General features: G+C 36.8%; 3 protein-coding genes across 7 annotated transcripts in view; 2 read left to right on the forward strand and 1 right to left on the reverse strand.

The window, feature by feature from the left end:
• The first annotated feature begins 1,736 nt into the window (after positions 1-1,736).
• LOC137962987 (uncharacterized) lies at positions 1,737-7,872 on the forward strand. The gene is made up of 6 exons (XM_068810151.1): positions 1,737-1,965; positions 2,422-2,551; positions 3,764-3,964; positions 5,711-5,875; positions 6,938-7,385; positions 7,489-7,872. Exons 1-6 carry the CDS (start codon positions 1,832-1,834, stop codon positions 7,491-7,493), a joined length of 1,083 nt encoding a protein of 360 aa, XP_068666252.1. The 5' UTR covers positions 1,737-1,831; the 3' UTR covers positions 7,494-7,872.
• A 303-nt stretch (positions 7,873-8,175) lies between these two features.
• Positions 8,176-10,145, reverse strand: LOC137963908 (NAC domain-containing protein 1-like). 4 transcript variants are annotated; one of them, XR_011115255.1, is made up of 4 exons: positions 9,966-10,145; positions 9,739-9,857; positions 8,943-9,190; positions 8,176-8,840 (listed from the first exon to the last, which is right to left on the reverse strand). XR_011115255.1 is itself a non-coding variant. In XM_068811143.1 (4 exons), the coding sequence occupies exons 1-4, from the start codon at positions 9,871-9,873 to the stop codon at positions 8,430-8,432; spliced, it is 657 nt and encodes a 218-aa protein (XP_068667244.1). In that variant the 5' UTR covers positions 9,874-9,946; the 3' UTR covers positions 8,176-8,429. The 4 variants fall into 4 exon arrangements, 2 of the variants coding, with proteins under 2 accessions (XP_068667244.1, XP_068667243.1); XR_011115254.1 differs by having other exon boundaries at positions 9,735-9,857; positions 9,966-10,144; XM_068811143.1 differs by lacking the exon at positions 9,966-10,145 and having other exon boundaries at positions 8,176-8,486; positions 8,628-8,840; positions 9,735-9,946.
• A 4,345-nt stretch (positions 10,146-14,490) lies between these two features.
• Positions 14,491-14,927, forward strand: part of LOC137962544 (protection of telomeres protein 1b-like) — a 35,422-nt gene continuing 34,985 nt past the window's right edge. For both annotated transcript variants that reach the window (XM_068809462.1, XM_068809463.1), the window contains exon 1: positions 14,491-14,713. In XM_068809462.1, coding sequence (XP_068665563.1) covers positions 14,593-14,713 — 121 coding nt within the window. In that variant the 5' untranslated portion in view covers positions 14,491-14,592. The remainder of the gene's footprint in view (positions 14,714-14,927) is intronic.

Below are 14,927 nucleotides of genomic sequence, written 5' to 3' on the forward strand. Positions count from 1 at the left end.
TTATTCATATAACAAATTTAAAAATTAACAACTAAGATTAATAATAAAATATAATAATTAGGTGAGGACGTCCATTGGATTCACCAATTATAGTTGAAATTTTTTATAATTATTTTTTATTTTTTTAGTGTTCATAGGTTGTAAGATGGTTTGCCGAGCATCACACTAACCAACCTCGCCCTTTGCCTTCAACGTCGTTGATTTGTCAATTTTCCACTGGAATTGCTGGACAATGACACTAAAGGGGGGTTAGTCAACTTGTCGCAAGAGATGAACTTCCTCCTCTTTCAAGTCATGTAGATAAATAAGATGAATGTAAAAATCATCTTCACGGTTTAATTTTGGGAATTTGGTTTATGCACTATTTTGCAAATCAACCAGATGAGCAGGCACTACGCTTTGAACCCTCATCGATTTTATATTTTTTTGCTCTCTCTCCCCTAGTCTTTGCTCTCTTGACTCTTCTTCCTCTTAATTTTTTTTCTCCCTCGCGTCCTCCCTTCTGCTTCTCCCTCTCTCTTCTCCCTCACCAACGCTGGATAGACCCCCCTTCCTTCGTTCTATGCCCATCACCTGGCATTGCACACCTGTGCAGCGCCATCGTCGCCACCACCGCACCTAATCTCACACCCCCCCCCGGCCGTGCATTGCCTTCTCTGCTGCCTGTCGTTGTTGATTCCAAACCCTCTTGTCTTGCATAGCGTGCGAGTTTTGCATGTGCGATTTTTTATTAAAAAAAAAAACTTACAAATCCTATTCTCAATCGCTGCTTTTCCTTCGGACGATGCAATTTCGTCCACCCAGCCGCTTCTAGTGCTGCTTTTCCTTCGAACTATGCAATAATACGTAAAAATATATAGTGCATTAAAGTTAGCATTTGATCAATTTTTCTTGTTTAATCGTTTTTTTTATGTTAAAATATATCATATGTTACTAATAAATTAATAACTTAAGCTATTATATTTTTTTATGTTATTTTTAACGTTATTTTTTATAATTAATCTCATGCAAAGTAATTGGCTCATGTAATTATTGTATTAATGTACAATAAATTGTAATTATTAATTAATATAATATATAATTTTATTAATTAGTATATTAATATATTTTAATTATACATTAAATTACTTATCCGTATAGTAATCATATTTTTTTACCTAATTTGGGGTTTAAGTATTATATTTTAATTAAGTATACTATTATAATGTATTAGTTCTCTTGTTTTTTTTGTTTTTTTAATTTTGGGGCACTAACACGAGAAATTATTTTCCGGTGGATATAAACTCATCCACACTAACACCAATTTGAAATTAAATTTCATGTAGATAAATAAAATGGATTTGAAACAGGAGATAAAGATAAAGTTCAAATTGTAAGTTTGTTGACTAAGCCCCCTAAGTTCATCTTTCCATAGTTGACCTTTACATCACCGCCATGGCCATTTCGTCTCTACCGTCTACCTTCACCAGTCACATGACATCTCGTTGCATCGTTGGTAGTTTTGGGTTGCAATCGAATAAATATGGGGCATGTTTGTTGAGGAGTTATCCAAACTCTCATAGATATATCTAAGGTCGAGTTCTCCATTGGTGGGGACTGTGTCTGCCCAATTTGATTAGACGGCGAACTTATCTATTTTATATTTGAATTTTATTTATATATAGCTTGTGATAGGACATCATTATGAAACATCGGTAAGGTTCGTGGGCTTCATATATGTTAAAGCATACAAAAAATTGAAAAGATAAAAAATTGACCTAAAAACCATTGCCGGGTGCTCGAGAGGAAACAGCGGAGAGAGGGTTATCAAACGTTCTGACTGTGTTTCGTGATGTCAAAGACTCTGGTCCAGCCGATAGGGCAGAAGAGATTAACAAACGTTGCCGTCGTCCGTCTTAAAAAGCATGGATTACGATTCGAAATTGCATGTTACAAGAACAAGGTCCTGTCGTGGCGTTCTGGAGTGTAAGCGCGTAATTTTATTCCGGTTGTTGACGGTTTTGTTGTCTATGCTATTTAGGAACAAATTGGAATATTGTGGTTCTGATTTATTAGTTCATATTTAGTCGACTACTCTTAAAAGTATTTGCCTGCTAGTATTATTTTGATGCTGTAGAGCTTTATTAGTTTCTGTCAATGTATTCTTCTCAGTCAAGTTATTGTTGCTGCATTATTGCATTATTTCTATTTCATCGAGTACATTGGGCCTTACAGGAAGTGTGTTCATAATTTATGAGGGGCGTATGTCTCACAAGTTTAATGAGATGTTTAGGCCTGTTAAAGAGTTTCCAGCTTCATGCTTTCACTGCTTTTACGTAGAGTATGGCAGTTTCAACTTGATTTTAGACTATGTGATTATGATATACCCTTTGCAGTTATTAATGTTTGCTATAATTTCTAATTTTTGTCGTTTTGGGCCAGAGAGAAAGATCTGGACGAGGTTCTGCAGTCCCAAACGGTCTATTCCAATGTATCAAAAGGAATTCTGGCAAAATCAAAAGATTTGAAGGCAGCTTTTGGAAATGATGATCAATCAAAAATATGCTTGGAGGTGAGCTATGTTTTATGTTTACTTATTAATTATGACATGAAATTTGATACGAGAAATCTGATTAATCTGTGAATACCTATTTCCATTATTGATTAGGTAGATTTGTGTTGGGATTGGTTTATTTATTAAAAATATTTTTCGAAATAGTGTTATATATTTGTTTATTTAGTTCTGTCAACATGTGCCACTTTTTATCTGGACTAAGGAACTTGACCAGAATTTTTTTTTCTAAAACTTTTTATTTTATTTTAGCATGTGCTCTTGGTTTATTATTATAGCATGGTTTTCCAATTCATGAAATGTGAAATGATGAAACATCCTTCACTTAAAGCCCATTTTCCTCTAAAAACACCAAAACTGCCTCTTTCTTCATTCTAATTTCAGAAAAATACCAAGTGGAGCTTAGCGGATTTTATTTTAAAGTAGAAGAATAGGCAGAGTTTCCTTCTTTTCATTTTTTGAATGCGAGTGCAAAATCCTCTTGTACACAATTACTGCGAAGGATTAAAATGAATGAGATTTTCAATAGCAAATGTATATGAAATTTTTTATTTCAGATCTAAATAGGTCGTTTTACTTTACTAAAATTAATCAAAAAGTTCTGAAAAAATGCTCTTTCATGGCCATTCTGGAAAGTTTTTTTTCATTTTATTCCTGTGCTTTTTGGCTGTTACACAGCTGCAAGTTTCTGAAACATTTGGGGCAACTAATTATCAGCTTGAGATGTTTAGATACTGAACCATTTCAAGTCTCTGACCCAGATCAACCAGAACGAGTTTAAATTTTGAGATAACTTCTTAAATGAGCAATCCATAAATTGAAAAATCAGTCTCTAGAATAATTGCTTTTTATTCTGTCTGCAATCTACAAATGAGCACCTGTTGAATATGGCAAATAACAGAGTTGTTTTTCTTTACTTGAATCCATATCCTTACGTCGAATAATTACATATCCTACTTTGTTGTCTTAGTTTACTTGCCTTATTGTGTTTTTACTTTGAGGAGAAGAGATTCTAACACAGGAGCATATGGACAATTTAGTGACAATGTGGTCTTATCTTCTTATGTTAAAGTTTAATGCCACTGTTAGTGAAAAGATGTATAAGCAACAATTTATGTCATACTTAGTAGATCCATAAATACATGGTTTTTTATATACTTGTTGACAACATTTTAAAAATATACATTTATTTTGCTTCATACTTATTTTCAGATTTTGGAGAAAGGCGAACTGCAAGTAGCAGGGAAGGAAAGGGAGTCACAGTTGTCTAGCCAGTTTAGGGATATTGCAACTTTAGTCATGCAGAAGACCTTCAATCCAGAAACACAGCGACCTTACACAATTAGCATGATTGAGCGGCTTATGCATGAAATCCACTTTGCTGTAGATCCTCATAATAGCTCCAAGAAACAGGTTAACGGCTTATTTTGTACTACTCTTTCCTAATATTAACAATTTCTGATGCCAATAATATTTTCATTAGCTCCAAAACGATTCTAGTATTAAACGGAGATATGTGAGCTTATCGTTTACATTCAGCCTGGTGTTGATGAATTAAGCTGTCTAACTCATGACACTTAAGTTTTTTTTCTTGAAAATGCTATCTCTCATGACATTGCAAAACTCAAGAAGGGATATTTATCCATACCCGCTCAGTGCAATGTGAATTGTCGTAATTAAATTAACAAAAAATCTTGTGACTCTTATCATTTTGACTTGCCTTTGTAGCATTCGACATTTATCTATGCATTGGTCTGCTTCCTAGGGAGAAACACAAAAAGAGAGTCTAGCTTTTGCTCAAGAAAAGAGGAAGGGGCTGTGAGATTCATCTGAGTTAGTCCAACTAGGTCCAGCATGGGCTATTTGAATCTGACTGTGGGTTTGAACACATCTTGTTTTGGACTCTGAGGCGGTTCTTGTTAGTTTTTCATTTTACTATATTTTATTTTTTGAGAAAATGGCTCTTGTTACTTAGCCGCCTAGCAACCTCCCTTTCATTCTCATGCAGCTTAGGATTGAATGACCATCCCTCGATGGTTGGTGCCACATCTAGAATCTTAAGTTGAGATGTTTGGCTTGATGGCAATTGCAAAGTGCTCACTCCAAGAAATTGCAAAGGGCTTGTCACACAACCACCAATTTAAACAAAAGCTAGCTTGAGATGCTGGTCCCACCTGAAACCGGAGTCCCTCAAGGAGGATGTAGTCTTTCCTCACCACAAGCTTCATCCTGGGACCATTGCTGTCCATCCTAAATCTTCACCACCATTTGAAAAAGAGCCTTGTTCATGCTGCAAATTTGTTTAATACCAAGACCACCTAATTTCTTGCCCAAGTAAATATCCTTCCACCTAACCAAGTGAAACCCCAAACATACCAAGGCGCCCATCTAAAGGAATCTTCTCTCTTAAGCTTTAATTCTTGCAGCATGACAACTGGGGCAGGGAAGGAAAGAAAGGTTAGGCATGTCAAGTATGGGATCCTTAGCAGTGGGGGATAGCCAGCCAAGTTGCTATTCTTGACACTTGAAAACTACTGCTTGTGACAAGTGTCCTTGTCCAAAGAGAAAAGCCTCTGATGAGCTGAGTGTTCTCGTGCGGAGCTTGACTAGGTCTGGTTGAGTTGTGCAAGGACTAGATTAAACCATTGCCTGTAAGGTGTTGGTATGCAATTCAGTAAGTGTGGAAAAGCTCATATGGATATACTGAAAGAGAGTTCAGTGAGTGGTGTATAAGTTAATTTGTTCCGTTGCTCTTGCATTTCTCTCTTAGAGTCTTTCTTGCTTTGAGGGAAAGATCGAAAGGGAAATCAACGGAGAGGTCAATAAAAGAAAATCACAAAGGAAATTTACTTTCTTCTTGGATAGAAGTGTAAGGCTAAGATACTATCATGCATGGAAGCTCCCAGTCTAGCCAAATTTCTGAACTTTTTTTTTTTTTTGGCTGAGTTTACATGCAGGAAGTAGCATTAACTTTCTGATACACAGATTTGTAGGAATTTCCAAGGAAGCAGAGAGATCTTCTTCTTCATTACTTTCTTCTCCTTTTTGCTTTATTTGTTGCACTTTCTGAAAGCAAAGGTCTTCTGACAATTTGTTCTATGTAGTTTGATATTTCTATTTTTATGATTATATTGATTTAACGAAAATATTTTGATACAGGCCCTAGAAGTTATCCATGAACTTCAGAAGCATTTCCCAATTAAACGGTCACCAATGAGACTTAAGCTTGTCATACCTGAAAATCAATCATCATCTCTCATGGAGAAGTTCAATGATTGGAAGGTGACTATAGTTTCAAAAGACGCTGGGAGTCAAATGTCCTTGGTAAGTTTAAATTTCTTTCTTTGCCTTATCATTGCTATACTCTTTTCAAAATTAAGGGTCTTTAACAAAGGCACCTATGTTTCCTTTTGAAAGATGAAGAAATGTATGTCTTGAGTTTTCTTGGCAAGGATTTGAATGGATAAGTGAATTTGTAATTTACCTCTAATTGGACCTCAAAGCTGTGCATCTTTGCATAGAGGAAGAAATGTTGTTTAGGGTCTTCTTTGAATTCTCGTTGTTAAATGTTAATAATCATATGAAAGGACCTAGTCAACTTAAAGTTAAGTGGATATGTTGGGTTCAATAATTTCTAAAAAATCACGCTGAATGAAAGATTAAAAGATGAAAAAAGGAGATGAAAGATCTAGATGAGATCAGAATTAGGATTTGCCTGTCCAAACATAAACCATGGGCTTTCATACATTTTTATTAGTTGAGGTTTCCTAATCCACTCTGATTTGAGCTAACACTGAGTTGGAAAAACTATGCTTCCTTGACAATGTTAAAGTGTAGGCTGCACTCAAACATTGTTCAAGAAAGTAAATGAAAGAAAGCACCAACTTTGTCTCTTTTGGAAAGTAAAGAAACTCATTTGAATCAAGGTTCACATCAATGGCGATTGGGTATCTTTGGTTATCTTTGTTTTCTCATTTGATCTGATTTCTTTCACTTGGGAAAAAATATGATTTCTTTCAATTGGATGCTCTTAGCTTTTCAAAAACAAGAAGGATGCTCTTATTTACCTTGACATAACTACAAGGTAATTAGTGTATATGACCTGCACATATGGTGATAATGTATGGCTGAGTCCTTCAAACATGTCAACTGGATTTTTTTACCTATCATATCGTTACGGGTAACTAAATCTTACCATGATTTTAGTACTTTTATCATTTTCTTATTCCATGTCTTTGTCAATTACTTCCACTGTTGGTGAAGAAAATGCTTTGCTATTACCTCTGCAAGATTTTGTGGCACCAGCACTATGTGATTTTATATTAGTTACTGATTGAATACATTTACCTTTCTCGCCTTAATAATTGTCACTGAATTTCCATTCAGGTATTTGAAATGGACCCAAGTTACTTCCGTGAGTGTGATTCAATAGTAAGAAACTTGCAGGGAAGATTAGAAATACTTGCTGTCTCTGTACATGAGGAAGGTGACGCTCAGGTGGACGACCATGATGATCATGAACACATCTCACTGTCGTATAAGAAGGATTCATCGTCTGATGCAGTGGTGCCTCTTGTTGAGACACTACAGAAACAGACCATCTCTACAGGAAACGAGGCTAGGGAAGAGCAGCAGGTGAAACAGAACAAGTGCAGCACCTGTAATGCAGTTGTAGGGGATTCCAAGCAATATAGGGAGCACTTCAAAAGTGAATGGCATAAGCATAACTTGAAGCGGAAGACAAGGCAGCTACCTCCTCTTTCAGCCGAGGAATGCTTGGCCGATATGGACGTGGGAGATTTAAGTGAAGATTTGAAGGAGTATTCTTTTCGAGGTGAGCAGAACAAAAGTCTTGTAAATTATCTTTAATATTAAAGAAGATAGAAATTTTCATACTGAAATTTGTTTTATTTGTTGTTGCTATTATTGTTTTGTAGAGTAAACAAAGAGTCCTGATGACAGAGTCCTGATGAAATTTACCACTGCTTGGGCGGTTCCTTGAACATGGATCGTGATATTTCTGTATGTAGATTACAGAGAAAAATGATCTTGTTGTGTTTTTTCTTATTGTACATCCTGAAATATGTCTTTACATGGGAGTTGAGCAAACAAAAAAAAGTCACAAATCATAATGAACTTCACTGTTGATCAAAGGTCATTCTTTGAGCAATGCTGATCAAGATAGTTTTTTTTTTCTTTTCTTCTTTCAATGTGCTGTTTATGGTTTCTTAGCAATCCAACTGTGTGTGGACCTTGGTTCCTTGTTTGTTTACTGTTTGATGGGGCTGGTTTGATAATTCTATATGCTATTTATTTTTATATTTTGTGATTATGTTTTTAGTTTTATGTTTTGGTAGTTTTGCTAATGTTCTAAAATTTAAAAATATTTTAATAAAATATTCTAACTATTTTAAAAGGAAAATTAAAAAAAGATCTTAGAGTTATTAGTTGGGAAACTTCTTTTATCTTCTACTACTCATTTTGGAATAGATTGGAGTTGTTCTCTTAGGCCTAGTTGGTACCTCAATTGTATTGTCCATGACTTAGGTCCGTTATTCGTTTATGTAAGCTTGGATATGTAGGGAAATATTATTAAATCCTCATTTTCTGAAAAAATGGGCATCAATCCATAATGTACAAAAGAATGAAAGATTGCTCAGTCTTGAGTTATGAATTAGTGGGGAAAACAACCCCTTACCCAGAACTAAAAAAAAAACAAAAAAAAGCTTAACAAATGTTATATAATCCTTCTCTTGAGTGTAAAATGAAACGATGACCTCCTTAGGATTTTCCAGCGAGGCTATTAGCAGTTTCTGCAACACATTTGAGAAAATATCTGCAGGTGTGTTTCAGCAGCTTTCAACTACATCCTTGAAATTCAAAATTCATCACCATACCCTTCAAAATGCAGGAGGAGACGATATTCCTGGTGAATCTAACATAAATGGTAAAATCTGTAAAACTAATGCACCCAAAACTTGAAGCACAAGAACACCTGAAGCACAAGAACAAATTATGAATTGCTATCCAAGCAAGAAGTATGTACTGGCTCTTCACCTGCTTCTCCTTCCTTTACCTCTTCTTTTTTGTTTTGAGCCTTATTAGTCTCAACAGTAGAGGAAGTTGCAGAGGAGGAAGAGGCCGCACCCTCATCAAGCTGACTGCCATTTATACCACCATTACAGTTAGTACTGAGCTCGGCCTTGCTCGGATCGAGTCGAGTTCCATTCGTGCTGCCATTAATCCCAGCAGTAAACTCCTCACTTTTCCACAAACGGCAAAGAAAAATCTGTTAATGTAGACACATTATATTATGTACTGGGTTCCAGGAAATGCCACCAATCAGAAAAAAAAAAAAAAAAAACAGATAAAGAGTTGAGAGATAAATCACCAGGGGAGTTAGTTTGGGCAAATGGAACTGATCCATTCTCCATTCTGTTTCAATAGATCTTGGTGACCCATGCTTGCAGAAGACAACAGAAATCTTCCAAGCTGTTTCACCATTCTCCATCGTTACCTTCACACTTTCCAAGTGTTCTTCCCAGTTACCATTTTTGGCAATTTGCCACATATATGGAGGTTTTGTGCCGGTGGATATAAACCACCACTCGCCTTCTGTCCTCTGCTCTTTTGATATTACTGCAACGGCCAGCAATTCAATTAATTCTAGACTCAGATTGTTGTCCGTGAGACTCCAAATGACAGCATTGTATCAAGAACAATTAAGCTCAACCTAGATGGAACTCCTCTGGTTATGCTTAACAATTTCAAATTGCATTATTAAAAGTTTTCGCTCAAAAGAAATGCAGCGATTCCAAAGGAACTTCATCAAGAAGTTCGCTCGAGCTTTTTCTTTTTTAATCTGAAAATATCAATACAGAATGCCAATAAACAAAAATTCGGATTACAAGAGCCAAATGACCAAAATAAAGTCCTGAGAAAAACCCGAGGAAAAGAGTTCTAACCAAAATGGGGAAAAAAACATTGTTGTGCATAGGATTTTTCTGAACACCAAAGTCGTGAGAAAATCTAAGGAGAAGTGTTTCAAACAAAATGGAAACAATGAGATTGTTATTAACAGGATTTTTCTCTAATGGAAATATTATAAAATATTACTTTTTTTTTAGAATATCAGAGTGAAACAAAAGAAAATCAGAAGAAAAAGAAAGAAAAGAGTTCTAACCAACCAACTCATCGGGGTCGAAACTGCAAATGTCGTTCACCTCAGATATCCACTCAGCATTCGCTAGCGTTCCCGATATGATCCTCGGCCTCAGATAACATGTAATCAGCTGCAACTCCGATTCTGTCAATCCATCCATCAAATTCTTGTTTCGATTCAATGAAAGAAAACAAGGAAGAAGAAAAAAAAAAGGAGAGAGAGAGAGAGGCAGAGAGAATGTCCAGCGCTTACAAATTACAGTTTCTAAATTTGGATGAAGAGACATTCCCGATTTCGTTGGAAGAAGACCACTGGAGATATCTCGCCTAACCTAACAGCAACATCTTCCTTGCTTTTAAGCCAAGTATTGACCCAACTGTTTTGTGCGGTTATTTCACCAACTGTATTGACACCAGTTTGCAAGGTGCCCCTTAAGTAGGCCCTTTTTAATAATTATTTTATTTTAAATAATAATAATAATTTTTTTTTTAAAAAATACCATTTTGCTAATTTATTGACCATATTTGAAAAAATGAACTATTAGTGGTAAATGGTCTGCTTCCTTTCTTCTTCTCCGAAACCCTAACCCTAAACCACCTGAACCCTAGTCTCCCCAATCTCCGTTTCTGGACCACCCACCTCTCCTTCCTTTGAATTTCCGTCTCCGCACTGCTGCTCACCCTTCATCAGCTCCAAATATTTCCGCTGCCGCTTCTGCTACTGCGACCACCGCAAGTTCCAACAGTAGTGACACTCTGAACGACGCACCCACCCTGCTATCCGGCTCCACTCGTACAATCGTCACTATCTTCGCAAGTGCCTTCGCGCTGTTCAAAATCTTCTGCCATGTAATTCAGTCCTTTGCCACCAAATTTCTCTCGATTCCGCCACCCCTTGATTTCGCTGCTATTCAAGCCCTTCAAACCAATGTTCTCTGTAACGCGGGTCCCTTGTTTTTTGCCGCGCGGAGAGCCCAACCTAGCGGGTATTTGAACACTCCCCTTCCCCCTTGTTTTTCGTTGATAAATTAGATATCAGTGGTCGGGGAACTACGTTATCAGCTTCTTGCCGACTAGTGCCCATTCTAGCATTGTTGGTAGAGTTGGCTGGTTCCTCCCTTATAAGCTCAAGCTCCTACAAGCTGAAGCTCTGGGTCCTTGGATCGCCATTCCTCTTAATGTAGAAAAGGCCTCCCTCCTATCTCGGATTGGTGATTTGGATGATGTGAAGGAGCTAAGGTACTCCTCTCCTACTGAATTCTCCACTCGGATTTCTCTTCAACATAAGCTTCAATTGCTATGGTCCAAGGCTTCTACTACATAGGCATAACCTTCGGAAGTATGGGCGCCTCCTTTATGGCGTTTGTGCCCAAAAAAGTAAACGTTGAGCTTGGGGATTTCTTGCTTATTAGTCTTTCTCCAATTCCTACAATATCATATTTTAATTGTTTGCTCAAAGATTCAAGGTTTTTGTCTTTTTAACTATTCATCACAGACAAAGAGGTTTTCAAAGAGGTTTTCTAAAGGAATAAATATTTTGGACTCTACCATGGCTGACTATGAGATTCGTAACCACTTCAGTAAATCCAGTACCCCACACTTAAACTGAACATTGAAAAAGGCTTTTGATAGAGTGAATTGGGCACTAGATAACTTATTGAGCCACATGGGATTAGAAAATCGTTGGTCATTTTGTATCAAGAACTGTATTACCTCATCCTCCTACTTCCTACTCCTAAATGACATTGCTTTTGATTTATTCGAAAGCACCAAGGGAATCAACCAAGGTGATCCCCTGTCTCCATTGGTTTTCAAATAGTTGTTGAAATCTTGTCCTCTCTATCTACAAGATTAGGGATGCTAGATGGCTTTGCCTGGTTAGCACTCAGGAGGCATTTGATGTCCCTCTTCTCCAATGTGCTAATGACACCATCAAAAGGGAAACTTGAACACATCAAGAAGATTAAAGCTGTCCATGGTCTATTTGAGATCACCTATGGCCATAAGAGTAATTGGTAGAAAACTACTCTATTGGGATAAAATGACAACTCAAATGAGCTTCGATCTACGTCAAATTTCTATTGGGATAAAATGACAACTCAAATGAGCTTCGATCTACGTCAAACTTGGGCTACTCATTTACCTCCCTTCCCACCCCCTACTTCAACCTCCCCCTATTTGACTGTCGTCTTTATAAAAAACTAATGGGCTCCGATAATTGAAAAAATTGAGAGAAGATTTGCTACTTGTTGGGGGATTGCTTTTTAAGGTGCGCAAAATCCTAATCAAGTTCTGTATTGCTAGAATTCTCAATTATTTTTATATGATTCATGTCTTGCCCAACCTCTATTTGCCAAAGTATTATACGAATCAATAAGAGATTTTTTGTGTGGAGGGGTATAGAATCTGATTTTAAATATCATCTTGTGGGATGGAGAGATGTTTACCTTCTCAAATCTCGAGGAGGTTAAACGGGCAATGCTTTTAAAGTTAATATGAAATTTTAATTATTCTTCCACAAACCTGTGGAGAGAAATGGTTGCTAGGTGGACCTTGGACAAGAGAAGACATGGATTGTTTCCGATATGGGGATCTTTTTACTTTCTTCTCCCAACTCTTGGATCAATAATCCGCTATCATGTGGGAAATGGTTGAAAAATCAAGTTTTGGAATAATTTGTGGACCGAAGTTGACCTCCAAAGGGTATTTTCACCAAGTTTTTGTAAATTACTAACTAGCATGAATTATTTGTTGTTGATGCTTGGGGTGCTAGCTCATGGAACCTTCCTTTTCCATGGGGGTTAACTGATGAAGAAGCCCTAAATGATTATCGCTTGATTGATGGCATTGGAGCTACAAAGTCCAAATCATTATGAGGGACAATATTATTTGGATGCCTGATAAAAGTGCTTAGTTCACGGTCTCCTCGCCCTATAACCATAGTAATGGTTGGATTCAAGTTTTATAGAGCACGAATGACTTACGGTCCCGTAAAGCCAAATTATTCTTGTGATGTGTTTATCTCAACAAAATCCTCACTGTTGATAATTTATGAAGATAAGAAAATTCCAATTCATACATCCTTTTCCCATTATGTAATTATGAGGAGGTATCGGTTAGTCATCTCCTTCTCCATCCCTCCAAACCTTATTACCATAAGTTTGATGCTATTGGAGACCACTATCGCTAAATTGGGTAAGATGTTCATTTCTACGAGTACTACGTTTATTCCCTGGTGTCTTTGGAAGAAAATGATTAACAAAAGATTTAACAACAAAATTGGGACTGTTGAGGAGGTCACTTGGAGTTTTATTGGGCATATATTCTTTTTGATTCCACACAATAAAGGAATTTGAATCTTTATTGGGTTCCTCTCTCCACGAAAATTGGTGTGACTTGGCTCATATGTCCACCCACTCCAAGTTCCCTACTATTCGTGAATGGCAATTGCCTTGATTAGGTCTCCTTAAACTTAATTTTGCTGGAGATTTTCTTGGAAATCTAGGAAAAACTGGTTTTAGATGAGTTTTCCACGTCTTGGAAGTAACTTTGGGAATTGCCGGCACCACTTCAGTTGAGCTCCATGCTCTCTTGCACGGTTTCATTATTTTTCGGGATCATTTTAGCGATCTAGTTCTCAACGAGGGTAACTCTAAGGTGGTGGTTGGATTACGCTCTTCGTTCTCAATTCTGCCTTGGCGATATTGGGATGTTTTTAATGAAATTATGGACATTGTTCTTCACATAATTTGTATTTGGTCTTACATTCCTAGATCTACGAATTCATTTGCTAATTTGCTTGTTAGCAGAATTTCCCTCCAACCCCTTGTTGTAAAGGAAATGCTCCCTTGACTTGTATTTTGTTTTGTGCGCTTGTTGTAATAAAGTTTCACCTTTCTCAATGTTTTTTTTTTTTTAAGATAAAAACTGTTTTCCTTATGTAAGAATTGAAAAAGGTCTGATTTCAATTCAATAGATTGGAACCAACTGGCCCGATCCGGTTCTAACAACACTGTTCACATGTCCATAAGGTGAGAACGAGCCGTTTCGATTTGGTCAAATTGTAACCATACTTTCTTTTCTAATTTTTATTTAGGAAAAAACCGACTTTACTTTAAAATCAGATGACTTAGGCTAGTTGTTTTGACCACAAAATTGATCAACCGAATTATGTCCAATTAGAAAATTAATGTAATAGACTTGAAAATTATTTTATTGGAAGGAAGATTCGAAATGGAAAGTAAATACATGTATGAAAAATCATACTAGCTTATCAAACTATTGGATTATGTCAAAAAATGAAAATATATAATAAATCTAATGGTAGCATTCCACTCGGATTCGACCTACACTTAAATTCGGTCTAACCGGATCGGATCAAAATTGGCCATCTTATTGGTTTGATGAACAATTCATTTTTAATAACATAGGCGAGAACATTTGGTAAAAAAGTTTAATTAAAATTTTTTAATTTACAAATAATTAATTAAAAAAAGAATCTTGACATTTTTAATGAAAATGAGGAGAAACAAGATACCCATAGTAGAGATGAGTAAGAGAAGAAAGTGAGGGAGGTGAGTGGGAGAGTCGAGGAGTGAGGCAGAGATGGGGTTTAACAAGTTTCAATTTCTAGGACGGGTTTATGGTTCGGGTTTTAAAAAAACGCCTTTTAAAGTCAAACCCTTTTTCATCTAGTTTGATTAAACCCGGTTCCATCGGCATGGTTAGTACAAGTGACACTAGTTTCAGATTCGGACTGACCGGCAGTCCGACGTTTTCCCGCGTAAAACCACACCGAAGCGCGCGAAAGAGAAGATCTGGCGGGATGTCGTAGGGTTTTTAAACGGTGCTTCATCTCACTGCTTCTCGAAAACGCAAAAATGGAGAACCCGAATTACGTGTTCCTTCCTTTGAAAGATGCTATGGCTTGTATCAATTTGAGAGTGAATCTCCTCGCTGTAGTGGTGGAGATCGGGACGCCAACGCCAAGCAAAGGAAGAGGTAGTTCCCATTTGATTTTCTGGTTGTTGTTAGGGCATATCTTCCTTGACGGTTCTACAACCAGTTGGGATGTTATTGCGCAAAAATATTTTTGGCTAAAAAGTTATCGGCGGTATTACTTGTGAGAGAAGCGCTGGAAGAGCCATGTGAGCTTTCAAAACGTTGGTTTTCGTTGGTCTCAAAAAGTGAATAAGCTGAGAACGCCTTGTTTGCA

The sequence above is a fragment of the Aristolochia californica genome, unplaced genomic scaffold, assembly GCF_029961685.1.
Source record: "Aristolochia californica isolate CCGP_79_NKW_82.1479 unplaced genomic scaffold, dmAriCali1.0.hap1 SCAF_4, whole genome shotgun sequence".
In the NCBI taxonomy this organism is placed as follows: Eukaryota; Viridiplantae; Streptophyta; class Magnoliopsida; order Piperales; family Aristolochiaceae; genus Aristolochia; species Aristolochia californica.